Genomic DNA, 13,178 nt, shown 5'->3' on the forward strand with positions numbered 1-13,178 from the left:
TTTTGCAGAGTGAAGTTTAAAATACGAAGTGCAGAGACTCAAAACCCCAGCAGCAAATAAACAAAGTGAAGATGGTTTTTTAAGGTGATCTCACGATCTTCGAACAGCTGATGTTGGCAATACTGAGCATGCTGCTCAAATGAGGAGCTTCCACAGATAACACTCCGATAGCAATCCACAGGCTGGTACAAAAATTAGAATGAGAAAATGTTTATTAGGTCTCATTATAAAACATAACCCAAATTTATAGCTGATTTTATCTAGCTCTCTAAAGAGGTTGACTCTGGGGTTTGGCCCATCTGTCCCATCAGGTTTGGTCCTTCCCAGGCTGCTTTAAGCAAAGAGATCTTGCTGTTTTTCTCATAAAACAAAATAACCTCATTTTCTATGTGTTTTACAGGCGGCTGTGTTCAAACATCACCAGGGCTTGTTTCACTACCGTACAAATGTTTCCAAATTCTCCCCAGCCACGGGAGGTGAAGATCACAACAGGGTGCTTACTGTCGATGGGATGACATGTTGATGCCTTAATTCAGGGCAAAAGCTACAAGTCAGGTTATCAAAGCAACACTTACCCCAAGCAATTTGTGCAGGTTGCAAAAAGTTCCTTCTCACCTTTGGGAACACGAAATCCTTACCTATTTGCGCGACGCCCACAGCGTGTTTGTACTTTGTGCCTGCTCTCCACCCATTTCCCCTATCTGCTCCTCTGCCTCGATGAAAAAAAAAACTGTTTCAGAGTATTCTGCCCTTAAAAGTCTCATGTCACCAACGAGCAACGGCGCTGAGCCTGTGCCAACACCTGACGTGGCAGAGCTAACCTTCTGGAAAACTCAACCTGAAAAATGAGACAGCAAAAATCACTCCGCTCGCTTTCCCTTCTGCCTGCGCTGTTGCGGAAGGAGGGTTTCTGCCTCGGTGGCGGCCAACAGTGGCCGCTCGGCTGGGCTGGCAGAGGAGGCAAGCCGTCATGGGACCGGGCTGAGTCACCCACGTCTTACCTGACGCATCTGGAGGATCCCGCACCTCTCCAGAAGCCTCTGGAAGGAGCGTGTGGCAGCGTGTGGACCGTGGCACCCGGTCCAGCCCAGCGAGCGCCTTCCTCCTGTGGCTCTGCGCCGTCCCTCCATCACTGCATGCCGTCCTGCCAGAGCTGGGGGGTGCAGGGGGACCAAACCTCACCTGGAGGGTGCAGGGGGCCTCAGGCTGGAGCGATGATTTGGGGAAGAGTTCCCTCTGGAAAATCATCATCAGCCTCAAAGACAAGATTGAATCCCCTCCCACCCCCGCATCCTGCCAGGACTTTACTGCAAACATGAAAAGTTTGGACATAAGGAGTATTTCTGGTGATCGTGCCCGAGGAGCAAGAATCTCACCAAATATTTTTAAACACTTCCCAGCAGCAAGTGGGTGTAGATAGAAAGCAGAGCACTGCAGGGATGCTAATTGCTCCTTTTTGAGCCTTTCCTCTGTAACCTTGAAATTTTAAACTCAAACAGCTTTTTTTCCCCATCCCCTTTGCTGTTCCTGTGCTACATCCCTCTGCCTCGCTGGCTGCTCAGCAGCTCCGGCTGACAAACCACTTTCTGGGCAGGGGTTGCTGTGATGCTATGAGATTCCTAAAGGCCCATAAGAAAACATCCACACAGCCAGTGCTTCACGCTGTGAGTGCCAAAACCCAGATCCTCCAGCAAACAGAGGGAAAAATATCTCAAGTTAATATATGTGGGAATACAGTGCAACCTCTCACCCGGCCTCTCCAGGGGGCTGAGAAACCGCCCGGAGGCACATCCCAGGGCTGGGGGCGATAGGAAACACGGGGAGAGCATGGTCTGAGGTCTGCTCCAGAGAAGGGCTTGCTGGGAGGAAATCCCCGACCTCAAGAAGGAGGAGGAGGAGGAGGAGGAGATGAGTCACTGAGTCACCCCTGTCCCGTGATGGGTGAGCTAAGCTAACAGCAGGCTGGTGAAAGCCTTGTTTTCCTTATGTTTTGTAAAAGTGCATGATGTCATGACCAGAAAGCTGAGCGTGACTCAGCATGCCCCACCAGGAGAAGGGAAATTCCCTCTGGCTTTTGGCCCCTTCCAGATTTGCCAACTGGATTAAAGTTCACCCAGAGGAAAACTTAGATTTCTGGTTTTAGTTTGGTGCATCGCCCGATGATTATAAATGCATCAATTAATCTGGAGACACGACTGACTTGAAAAGACCCAGCAACTTGAGGACAACCCCCTGTGCCTCAAACACCCAGGCAGTGATGGAGAGGGGAATAAGGAATCGGTCCTGTCTGGGTCAGCAGCAACTCGGTGCCTGAAAAATGAATGTGCTGGGGCTGGGCCCCAAAAGACAAGTAGACAAGTCTACTAGAGTCTTTGGCTCTATAAATGAGACCAAAAGTGGGCATTGGGGTCCTCAGAAATAGAACACAAGACGGACATGCTGGAGGTGATGCTTGGCAAGGCAGATATGATGCTGGCAGAGCGTCCTGTACTGCGTGCCCTGCTACCGCCGGTCCCAATTCTGATTTTATGGAAAAAAAAAGTAATTCAACGATGTCAAGCCAGAAACTTTCACTAACATTTTCAGAAATAAGCATACAGACAGCAAAGAGGCAAAAGGGAAGGTGAGTGCGATACGCCTTTGCTGTGCACCCAAACCTTTTGATACCTCATGCTGTAAAAACTGATGAATCATTCCCTGCACAGCATCACTTATGCTTAAACCTGAATCCACTTATTTAACTCATCCCTTCAAGGTGGAATATTGGCCATGTCGCACCTAGATACCGAAATTCCTGGAAAACTTTTGAAGTTAAAAGAGCAATCTTTCCCACTGTAAATACTATTTTCCAGAGAAGCATTGTTATTTCAAAATTGCCACGCATATGCCAAAAAGGTACCTATACGGAAGGCCAAGTGTTTTAACTTTAGGTCAAGAAATAAACTACCTGCACATTGTCGAAATTAAAACTTAACCTTCTCTTGATTGCAGAAGATGACAGATCACGACACAGATTCTCCTAAGTTTTTATTATCTTAAATCGAGAAATATGTCACTGAGAGTCAGAGTGGTCAGGCCCTTGGGTGAGAGGAAATTAACACCAGCGAGGAACCTAATAATCATTGATCCATCTTTATTTAATTACACTTGGACAGCACAGACGGTGTGTTCTGCCAGCTGGACTCTCCTGTGGTCAGATTAAGAGGCCTGTCAACTGTATCTGATCTGCAAAAAAATACTGCTGCCAACCAACTTGGAACGTCCCCAGAACATCCTCCTTAATGTCAGTTGTGTTTATACTAGCATCTTTATTTTTAGTCCCCCCCTTCCGAAACACTGGGTTCAGGGAAGAGCATTAGCTGAAGAGCTATTTATTCCAGCCACGCTGAGCATGCGAACCCCTGCGATGGGTACTGCTACCCTGGCATCACGCTGCCCTGCTCGCCCCGATGCAGAAGACGGAGGTGACGAGCAGGACCAGGATGGCACGTGCCCCGGCTAACGCTGGCGGCCGCTGCCAGGCAGTGATGGCGATCAGTTCAGCCGGGGACTGCCCTGTGGTGCACAGCAGACCTGCGGTTGTGTTTCCCCACCAATGGGTCTCAGGGGCCATGTGGCCACGCAGAAGGTACCGACGCCGCACTCGCTGGCCGCTGCCCACGCTTTTGTGACCAGCACGGCCCTGCAACCCCACACCACCCGGGGATGCGAGTCCGGGCATGGGCACTGCTCATGGGGGCTGAGCAGAGCAGAGAGCACTTACCTGCATTTGCAAGTATTCACAGATGTTTCCGGCTGCAGGAAACGTACCGGTGAGCATTTACCCCTCTGCGCTGCAGAAGTTGGCAGCGTTAACGTCGCGCTGGGGACGGACGGGACCCCGGGCCCAGGCGAGCCCGAACCGGGGGGCGGAGCCTTGTTCACAGGAGGCGGAGCCTAGGAGCAGGGGGCGGAGCCTGGAGCGGAGAGAGGCAGCTAGTCTGGCACCGGAGGGCGGGGCCTGTCTCCGCGGCGCTATAAGAGGGCGGCGCAGGGCCCGACTCCCGCCCCACCGCCCGCCGCCGCCGCTCCGCCCTGACGGTCCCCCGACGGCAATTCCTGCTGCGCCACAGCCATGGCGGCGCTGACGGTGAAAGCCTACCTGCTGGGCAAGGAGGAGGCGGCCCGCGAGATCCGCCGCTTCTCCCTGCCGCCGCCCGCCCGCTACCAGGCCATCCACGACCGCGTCGCCGAGCTCTTCCAGGGGCTGCTGCGGGCCGGGCCGCCGCCCGCCTTCCGCATGCACTACAAGGGTAAGCGGGGACGCGGCGAGGGGGGGCTGCTCCGCCGGCCGGGCCGCCCCCGTAGCGGGTCAGGCCTCGGTGTCACTGGGGGTGGGAAGGTCTCGGGGCAACGGGGCCGCCCGGCGGGTGGGGTGTCCCCGCCGCCCCCTCCCGTGACACCTGAGCGGGTACCTAATCCTGTGCTTTACCCTCTCTAGATGAAGATGGGGACCTGATCGCTTTTTCCACCGACGAGGAGCTGGAGATGGCGATGCCTTACGTGCAGGACGGCGTCTTTCGTGTTTACATCAAAGGTAACCCCCGCGCAGCTCCCGGGGGAGGTAGAGGGCCCCTGAAAACGGGAGAAGGCGGCCCTCGCCCCTTCCCCTTCCCCTCGAGGGGCTGGTGGAACCTGCGGCCTTCGGGGGGGAGCTGAAATGAAGGGCAGGGTGATCCGCCAGAATATCCTCCTCCCTGCTGAGGTGGGGTAAACAGATCACAAGTTTCCTCCTAGCCCTGTCATCTCAGCTGGCCCAACGTGAGCCGCCATCGTCATGCCGGCTCCCTGGAAACGCTAGCCTAGCACCGGTATCTTTAATATTAACAACAGTGCGTTAGGAAGCCTTAATTCTGGCTTATTTCTCAAGGTGTAGTGCCTCCCTAGTTCCCTCTGTTTGTGTAGATACCTGCAAAGCTTTATCTGCAGTCCATTGAGTGAGTCACAGGAGCCAGCGCTGTTGTCCCTGCTCTCATCTGTTGTGCCTCCTGGCATTTCCTCCCAACTCCCTCTCCAAAAACATTCTGTTCTTGCAGTTCTTTGGAAGGTAGGATGAGAAGCCAAATGGGGTAGCACAGCACTAATCTAAAATAAACATGCCAAGAGACTGTTAAGGATAAGGCGTGCTCAGTTTGAGGAGCAGGTACCTTTGCGAAACCCCTTCGCACTTGGTTTAAGTTCTCTTACATGCCCCCGGCTTGCGTTCGGCAGCCAGTGTAAAAATAAACTGACCTAGTAAGTCAATACTGCTCTGACAAGGGCTGTTTGTGCTTCCTTCTCCTCTGCCCGATTTCCAGCCTTTAAATAGTAACCTCGTTTTGACGCAAAGTTTCCTTTCCTTAATAGAGAAAAAGGAGTGCAGGCGGGAACACCGCTCGCAGTGCAGCCAGGAGCCTCCTCGTGACATGGTGCACCCCAACGTCATCTGTGATGGCTGTGAAGGACCGGTGGTGGGTGCCAGGTTCAAGTGCACTGTCTGTCCAGACTACGACCTGTGCAGCACCTGTGAGGGTAAAGGCATCCACAAGGAGCACAACATGGTGATGTTTCAAAGCCCGCTGCTAAATCCATTTGAGGTGAGCAAAGTCTATGGAGGGGAACTCATGAACGGGATATTCCTCAAATTAAAGTCATAAGTTCCAGTTACTCAGAACGCGGCTGTGTGAAGAGTCACATGAACATTACCCTTTACAGTGGCTTCCCCGAGGACGCTGGCTCCGTAAAATGCGGCATGGTGTTCCACCCTTCCCATGGATGCACTGCTGGGGATACCCTGGCCCTGCAGCTCCATGCCAAAACGCCGAACAAGCCCAAGCCAATGCTGCAGCCTCCAGTCCACCCGCTGCAGAAGGTAAGAGGAGATGCTCTGGTAAACGAGGTGGTGGTTGAGCCAAAGTAGCTGAGGTTCTGCAGCACAGGGTGGAATCTGGGTGGAAAAATAGATACAGGAACTGCTCTAATTTGCTTGAAGTAGTTAGCACTCTTCTGTGCAGAGCAGGATTGTTTTAAGGCATGCTTGGGCCCCTGCAATAGATGAGGATGCAGAGAGAGTATCTGGAACCAAAGCTGAGCTGTTAGGTCAAGCATGTCACTACTCCAGATCTGCCTTTCAGCATGGCTAATGAGCCTTAACAATGCTAATGCCACTGGTTTTCAGTTCCAGAGGTAGCTCAGGGTTAGTTTTTTGTCTCTATACTGCCTTTGTTGTGCAGTGTGTGTGAGTGACAGGAAATGAGCACCAAGACCTCATGGGGATACGCTTTATAGGTGCTCTTTCCCTCTGAGCTCCTATGTGTGCTAACATAAATTGTTTTTCTAGAAGCTTCTACTAACAGCCAGCCTCAGGACCCCAACGTCACCTTCTTAAAGAATGTTGGGGAGAGTGTTGCAGCTTTTCTGAGCCCCCTGGGTAAGTGACTTAGTTTGTTACCCCAATTCCCAAGATTGGCTTAAAGGTCCTTTTAACAGGAGCAGCAGTCAGTTGTTGTGCCCGATACTGGAACCACCTCATGCTACTAAGCCTCAATTTACTCCTGGTACTAACAACGCCTAGGCTTACAACAGCCACGTGGTACCTTTTCAGAGCCCTCCCTTGGGAGGAAAGATTTCATTGACGTGTCACCAGTGTAATACTAATCTTAAATCAGTGGTGACTCTGGATTTTACCTGGCTTATGTGGGCATAGATAACTTCTGCCCTGACTCTCTAAATGTATCCCTTGTCTATCTAGAGGAAGATGACTATTTGGTGTTTAACTATTCTCCGTTTAAAGAGTGCTTTGCATCTTAATTCCTACATCTTATGGCAAACTACAAGATTACAGAAACCTTACAGCATTTAGAGTAGGACCGATGCATGCTCTTTTAGGACTGTCCTTTGGAAAAACCTCTGTAAGACTCTTTCCATCTCAAATACACTTCTAGGTATTGAAGTTGATATTGATGTGGAACACGGAGGGCAGAGAAGCAAAGTGACTCCTGCTTCTCCCAATCAAGAGCAGAACAGTGCTGAGTCGAGCAGCAGTACTCTTAACCAGAATGTTCAGACCAAACCAGACTGGAATAACGCAGATTCTGCTACAGAAGTAAATGCTGTTGCAGAGCAGATACAAGACATGGTGATAGATCCTGTGCCCACACAAATGGAAGATGGCAGTCTCCAGTCACAGGTACAAGAACTATGGCACTAATTTAGTAATGCTTGCTGAGGCTTTACTAGAAAGGAAGATAATCACTTAATATTCAATCCCACAACACATGCTAAGATGTCAGCAGATGAAGTGATACACAGCACCTTTGCTTTACTGCTTTATAGCAAAGGTGGTGGGACTTCTTGTGGATGTAACTCTTCATATGAAAGGCAGATAGTAGGAGGATGCATCCTACCTGGAAAGCACTGCAGCACCTGGAGCTTTTTTCTTTCCATTTCAGGAACACAGCGAGTCCAGCAGTTCGTCAGGGGGTGATGAGGACTGGACCCACTTATCTTCCAAAGAAGTGGATCCTTCCACAGGTGAACTGCAGTCTCTGCAAATGCCAGAGACAGAGGGTCCCAGCTCCCTGGATGTATCTCAAGATCCTCCCCAAGCAGGACCTACAGGACTGCGAGAAGCTGCACTCTACCCACATCTCCCACCAGGTATGGGAAGGAATGCAGGTTTTCACTCGGGAACTGCCGACTTGCCTGACATAAGCAGACTTGTTTTTAGAGATGGTAGAAATCAAGGTCACCTAAGGTACAGCTAAACTTATCTGTAACTTTGTTAGCAGGTACAGCAGCTCTTGCACCCTGTTAGAGACAGTCAGGTGGTTCTTCTCTTGAATGTGGGCAGCTAAGTCTTAACAAGACCTCTGACCTTAGACTAATGCCATTCCAGCAATATGAAACAAGGTGGTATCCTAAATCATGTCCTTGCAATGTACCCTTTGACAGAGCCCTTTAATGCAGGATGCAGACTGGTACATCCTGTGGCTTTAAGACAGCATTTTTCTGGTGGGACCCAGTAACAGTATGCCAGGCCACTTCACTGAGATCAACAGTAGTGTCCTACAGCAAGGCTAGCAGAGTCTGACTCAGCAGTTCTCTTAGCTGGTTATGTATCTTCTATCTCAAACATCTGCCCTCCTGGGAGACAAAAGAGAGCATTTAACCAGCTATGCTAGATTATTCCTAGGATTAGTGCCACCCCACCTTCTCTGTGGTATTAAAGCTTTGGCTGGTTTGCCAACTACATGAAATATTTCAACTTTAAACTATTCTTCTCTTAACAGAAGCAGACCCTCGCCTCATTGAATCACTGTCCCAGATGCTCTCTATGGGCTTTTCTGATGAGGGTGGGTGGCTCACTCGACTCCTGCAGACAAAGAACTGCGACATTGGGGCAGCACTAGACGCCATCCAGTATTCCAAGCAGCCACCTCACTTGTAATCTGTGTAACAGAAAAAGCACTTTCCTTCCAACCAAAAGCAAACAATGCAGTACAACTTGCTCAGCGGTTCATCTTTCTTCCTGCTAAGGGTTTCCATCTCATGTTCCAAAGTGCTTGTAGAATGGAGGAAAAATAAATACTACTACCTGTGATGAGTCTGTGTGAGTGTTTTAAGTATCACAGCTGTATTACTTAGCATAATCCCTCCACTCTTTTAACTAAGAGCATGTGATTTCATCAAGCAGCAACCTGTGCAAAGGAGGCAGCCCAGGACTGTAGGCCTGTCTTTTTGCACATACCTTGGTGTACCCCCTTAGGGCTGCACTTCTGAAGAGAAAGGAAATGCTTTTCTGGCTCTGGAGCCTGCTCTGCAGCTCTGGAAGAAAGGGTTGCTATGGGAGATCTAAACAAAGAGGTAGCACAGGGGAAAAGAGCTGTACTTTGTAATGGGGAGTTAATCACAGAATTTAATTGTACTGACCAGAAATCCTTGGAGCTTTTTCCCCCCAAGCTGACCTATTTCTAGCTGATGAGCTTTCTAGATAGCATTGTAACTAGGGTTGCACAGTGTTCTCTTCCACCCTCATACCCTTCCCCCGAACACAGCAATTGAGCAAGTAAACAACTTTAATAAGTGCAGTTGTATAAGGCCATCTTTAGGCCAAAATCAGTACTCAACATATCAAAAACATTCTAGAGACAAACAAGAAAGCAATGCCAAAGATGCCTGAACATCTCAGAGATCATCATCAAACTCCTCACCTGTGCAGAAGAGGTGCTCACAAGAACCACTGCTAGGCTTTGGCCTGGTGTTACAGTTAACAAGGGTGTTTGCCCTTGTGCTCCCCAAACAGCACCTTCCTGTGGTGGTCTCTAAGACACCAGATCCTGCCCTTACCAATTGGCTTTGAGGTTCTTTGAACAGCACATCCTCCTCAACTGAGCACCTGGTGCTGGCCACCATGGTGCCAGGCAGTTTTGATGCAAGCCACTCGGTGCTAGCAGCACATTTTTTAAATTCAAAACCTGTACCCTTAGGTAGAGTTCTTCCAGCCTGTTCTGAGCATCTGCTGGCCATACCAGCATCTGCTGCAGTGGTGCTGTGTAGCCCCAACCTTCCACTGCCCTCCTGTGGCGACAAGGTGACCCTGGCAGCATTTTTGCTATAGCTGTCAGAACACGAGAGAAATTTTTCCCACTTCGAGGGTTTGGTACAAGCACTTGCAGTTTGTGTATTCTCCTCAGGCACTACAAACTCACAGACAGCAGGAACCACACTGCCTCCAGAAACAGCATCTCCGTCATCTCGATCAGCCACTGCTACTACACATTTCTTGCGCTGTAACAAGGAAGAGAGCTTGGTTATAAATCCAGCACACACAGCCAAGCTGCACAGAAGCAGGCAAAGAAAGAGCACTTGGGTCCTTCAAAAGCACCCAAATTCTCACCAGCCCTCTGAAGCAGAGCTCAGGCTGATGCACCAAGTGGGCCTATGAACTCTGGGCTGTGAAGACTCAGGCCTGCTTCACTGGCACTGCAGGTAATCACAGTAGCCTTAAAAACTGCATACAACACAGGTGCCACTGCTCAGTAAGGCAAAGCAGCATAGTTCGCAACTGTGCTGATAGAGGAATCCGGCTCAACCACTCAGCTTACACAAGTTGGCATTGGTTTTGCCTGACTAAAAACCTTGCAGAGAGAAACTCCTGACACAATTTTCTTCTCCTCCCCACTCATTCAAACAGAAGAACAGAGGAAGGCTCGTAAAACTTCAAAATTGTGATGACACGAAAGAGGTCAGGAGAACACTTTTGTTTTACTGGTAGGAAGAACCTTCTAACTAAATTCTAAAATACCTCAGAGGTTTTAACCTTTTCGGCTTGGTAGGCAAGCTGGAAAACTCCATTTTCCCCTGTGTACTCCTGAACATCACTGGGCAGAAAGCTCTTGTGCTGTTTCCTGGTAAAGAAAGCCATTCACAAAGAAGACAGATTAGGTCCACTGTGAGTTTTTTTCACAAATCAGCAGAAACGTTCATAAAATACATGGTCTCTAGCAACAAAAGAAGTTTTGCCCCAAATACCAAATCCCTGCTCAGGTCAGGTCATACATTGCAATGTGTACTTTGTTCAGCCATCACAGATGAGTGACCTCCCACACCTCCAAACCAAATGTCACCACTTGGGGGCAGGAATTAAAAAAAAAAGTTCTTTCTGTACCTTTGTTCTTCCACAGCGTTCCTCCTCCAGGAACAGAACTGTTGCCTTTCTGTACCTGCTGCCTCCTCCTCCCCATCTTCCTGATCTTCACTGTCCTTGTCCAGATATTTACTCCAGCGACTGACTTCTGCCCTTCCCTCCTACAATATCAGAGAATTACTGAAAACAGCAAAATACAGAGTTCTCGGTTTTAACATTGTTATGTATGTGCTGAATGCCTCAAATCACAAGTCATTTTAGGACATGTTCCTGTATCATGTTCCCAGGTTCAGTATCTTGGTGGTGCAGAGAGTTTCGGTATACATCTCATTCTCTTCGCTGGAGCCTATCTGATACACTATTTCAGCTGTCTGAACCCATATAAAGAGATCACTGATTTCACTTTGATTCACCTAGGTCGGTATGGGTTGGTATTTACCTCAGCTTTGTAGGTATCTTACCTGCTGGACTGAACTGTCTTCATGCTGGGCTGCTGTAGTTTTGTTGTCATTTACAGATTCTTCTACATACCTAAAACAGATGTTTAAGCTAGAGTTTCCAGAACACACTTCTGTCTGTTGATTTATAATTTTCAAATCACCTAGTCATAGCATGAGGGATTGCATAGAAAGCATGGATAGGAACACCGGACAGGCGGCATGTCAGAAAAAAAAGGATCTATATAAAAGCAGATGCCAAATGAAGGATTTGCAAGATATATTGCCCAAAAACTTAAAAAAAAATAGTTAGAGTAGCCTCCTTCTTTCTATACAAATAGAGTAGCAAATCTGATCTAAATTTGCTATTCATTTAATGATAAATTCTAATTGATCATAAATAGGGATAAAAGAGTGTGTCTGTTGGGACAACACCTTAAATCCACTAATTATATCCCAAACAACGAAAGAAAAAGGGAAGTTATTTCACAATGTTTTGAATTTCACAATATTTTGACGATAGAAATAGCAACCCTTTTTGATAAAGTGAACAAACAATGAGTTTTCTTCCCAAAGCTTAACCCTGAAGCACTGCATATACACAACTAAGTTATCTAACTAGCTTTGATTTCTGAAAATAACCTTGAGTAAAAAGGAAGCTGTACCAGTTCAAGACCAGTTCATGATTAGGCAATTTGCAACAGATTGAGGAATGAAATAAACAGGAAAGTGCTGTTCAGATTTTCCAGCCCAGCAGGAATTATACCCAAATGTTTGCACTAAACAAGTCTTTTTATCAATAGCAGCAGCAATTACCCAACAGATTCACAGTGTGAACCCCCTGAATGCCAACAGTTAGGCAGCCACAGCTTAGAGTGGAGGATGTTTTCTCTCCGAGGATGCACCTCTGCACTGCTTGTCAGTCTGCAAGATGGACACCTCCACAGTCAGCTCATCAGATAGTAAATAAGACAGAGCAATTAAAAAACAGCCAAACCAAACCCTTTTTGCATATATTTTAATGGCTAAAGACCTGACCAACACACACTGTTGATCAGCTAAACTTATCTGAAAAAATTCCTTGTCAAAAGGAACATGCCAGGACACTAAAACCAACAAATAGCTTGTTCCTATGAGGTGACGACAAAACTGGCACATCATGGCTTTATGACATGTGAGCTCAAATTAGGTAACAGGCACTGAACGTGTGAAGATGTGCATCAACTGTAGCACATCAAAAGAAACAAGTAAAGATTAAACACTCTACCGAGATGTCCAACCAATTGCTTCCTCCGCCTCACCCTGCAGCAAGTTTAATTTCTGGACATGGCGCCTACAGTCTAGGCCAGAACCTTGGCCGTAAACCTGCCAAAAAAAAAAAAACCAAAACCAAAACAAAAAAAAAAAAAAAAAGAAAAACGAGGTTTAGGGAGCAGAAGGAAACAGCACAAAGTGAGACTCTACGTCGGGTAATACTGAGGTGCTCACTAATGTTAGCACACATGGCTGAGCGTATGATGTCCTGTGTAGGGTCTAACTGCCACACGGGGCTCCCCACCACCGCACAGGCCTCCCCCGGCCCGGCCCGGCCCCTCACCTTCTGCACCGCCTGCCGCTGGCCGCACACGCTGCAGCTCCACTTCCCGCTCCGCTTGGCCTAGGAGGGCGCAGAGGGGGGTCAGTGCCGGCCCGCAGCCCGCAGCCCGCTCCCCGGCCCGGCCCGGGCCTCACCCACCTGCTGCACCTGGAAGAGGCGGCAGGAGCAGCATCGCAGCGCCCAGAACGGCGGCGCCATCCCGCCGCCTGCCCGCGCCATGGCAACGCGCGCCTTCCGGCCACGTGACACCCGCTACCAACGAGTCTGCCGCTCTGCCCCCGGGTCCGCCGAGCCCCCGCCCAGCCGCGAGCTATCGCGACCGGTAAGGGTCGATAGGGACGGACCGCTCCAGCTGGCGCATGAGGCTTACCCCGGGCCGAGCTGCCTTCAAAGGGGAAGGCTCGGGCAGCGCCGCCCGCAGGGGCAGCCTGGGGACGCGTGGATTCCCACCGGCTGCCAGCAGCAAAAACGTCGCGTT

At 49.3% G+C, this 13,178-nt stretch overlaps 2 protein-coding genes and 1 long non-coding RNA gene across 5 annotated transcripts; 1 reads left to right on the top strand and 2 right to left on the bottom strand.

Moving 5' to 3' along the window:
* Window positions 1-1,199: 1,199 nt before the first annotated feature.
* Window positions 1,200-5,000, bottom strand: LOC309677091. Its single transcript, XR_014269655.1, has 3 exons — window positions 4,949-5,000; window positions 3,764-3,956; window positions 1,200-1,236 (listed from the first exon to the last, which is right to left on the bottom strand). It is a non-coding gene; the product is annotated as an uncharacterized lncRNA (long non-coding RNA).
* SQSTM1 (sequestosome 1) lies at window positions 4,058-8,620 on the top strand. 3 transcript variants are annotated; one of them, XM_082489802.1, is made up of 8 exons: window positions 4,058-4,292; window positions 4,481-4,576; window positions 5,386-5,615; window positions 5,734-5,890; window positions 6,359-6,448; window positions 6,963-7,207; window positions 7,470-7,677; window positions 8,310-8,620. In XM_082489802.1, the coding sequence occupies exons 1-8, from the start codon at window positions 4,115-4,117 to the stop codon at window positions 8,465-8,467; spliced, it is 1,362 nt and encodes a 453-aa protein (XP_082345928.1). In that variant the 5' UTR covers window positions 4,058-4,114; the 3' UTR covers window positions 8,468-8,620. The 3 variants fall into 3 exon arrangements, with proteins under 3 accessions (XP_082345928.1, XP_082345929.1, XP_082345930.1); XM_082489803.1 differs by having other exon boundaries at window positions 6,362-6,448; XM_082489804.1 differs by lacking the exon at window positions 6,359-6,448.
* Window positions 8,621-8,929: 309 nt separating this feature from the next.
* MRNIP (MRN complex interacting protein) lies at window positions 8,930-13,026 on the bottom strand. The gene is made up of 7 exons (XM_082490120.1): window positions 12,839-13,026; window positions 12,701-12,760; window positions 12,371-12,468; window positions 11,128-11,197; window positions 10,688-10,827; window positions 10,325-10,427; window positions 8,930-9,807 (listed from the first exon to the last, which is right to left on the bottom strand). Exons 1-7 carry the CDS (start codon window positions 12,917-12,919, stop codon window positions 9,205-9,207), a joined length of 1,155 nt encoding a protein of 384 aa, XP_082346246.1. The 5' UTR covers window positions 12,920-13,026; the 3' UTR covers window positions 8,930-9,204.
* Between the last annotated feature and the right edge of the window lie 152 nt (window positions 13,027-13,178).

This window comes from Vanellus vanellus (assembly GCF_965231255.1).
Source record: "Vanellus vanellus genome assembly, chromosome: 13".
In the NCBI taxonomy this organism is placed as follows: domain Eukaryota; kingdom Metazoa; phylum Chordata; class Aves; order Charadriiformes; family Charadriidae; genus Vanellus; species Vanellus vanellus.

Coding starts and splice junctions, on each gene's coding strand:
- MRNIP (XM_082490120.1), bottom strand. CDS start 12,919: ATGGCGCGGGCAGGCGGCGGGATGGCGCCGCCGTTCTGGGCGCTGCGA. Junction 10,828..11,127: donor AAGACAGTTCAGTCCAGCAG/GTAAGATACCTA, acceptor CTGATATTGTAG/GAGGGAAGGGCAGAAGTCAG. Junction 10,428..10,687: donor AACGCTGTGGAAGAACAAAG/GTACAGAAAGAA, acceptor TTTCTTTACCAG/GAAACAGCACAAGAGCTTTC.
- SQSTM1 (XM_082489802.1), top strand. CDS start 4,115: ATGGCGGCGCTGACGGTGAAAGCCTACCTGCTGGGCAAGGAGGAGGCG. Junction 5,891..6,358: donor CAGTCCACCCGCTGCAGAAG/GTAAGAGGAGAT, acceptor TTGTTTTTCTAG/AAGCTTCTACTAACAGCCAG. Junction 6,449..6,962: donor AGCTTTTCTGAGCCCCCTGG/GTAAGTGACTTA, acceptor ATACACTTCTAG/GTATTGAAGTTGATATTGAT.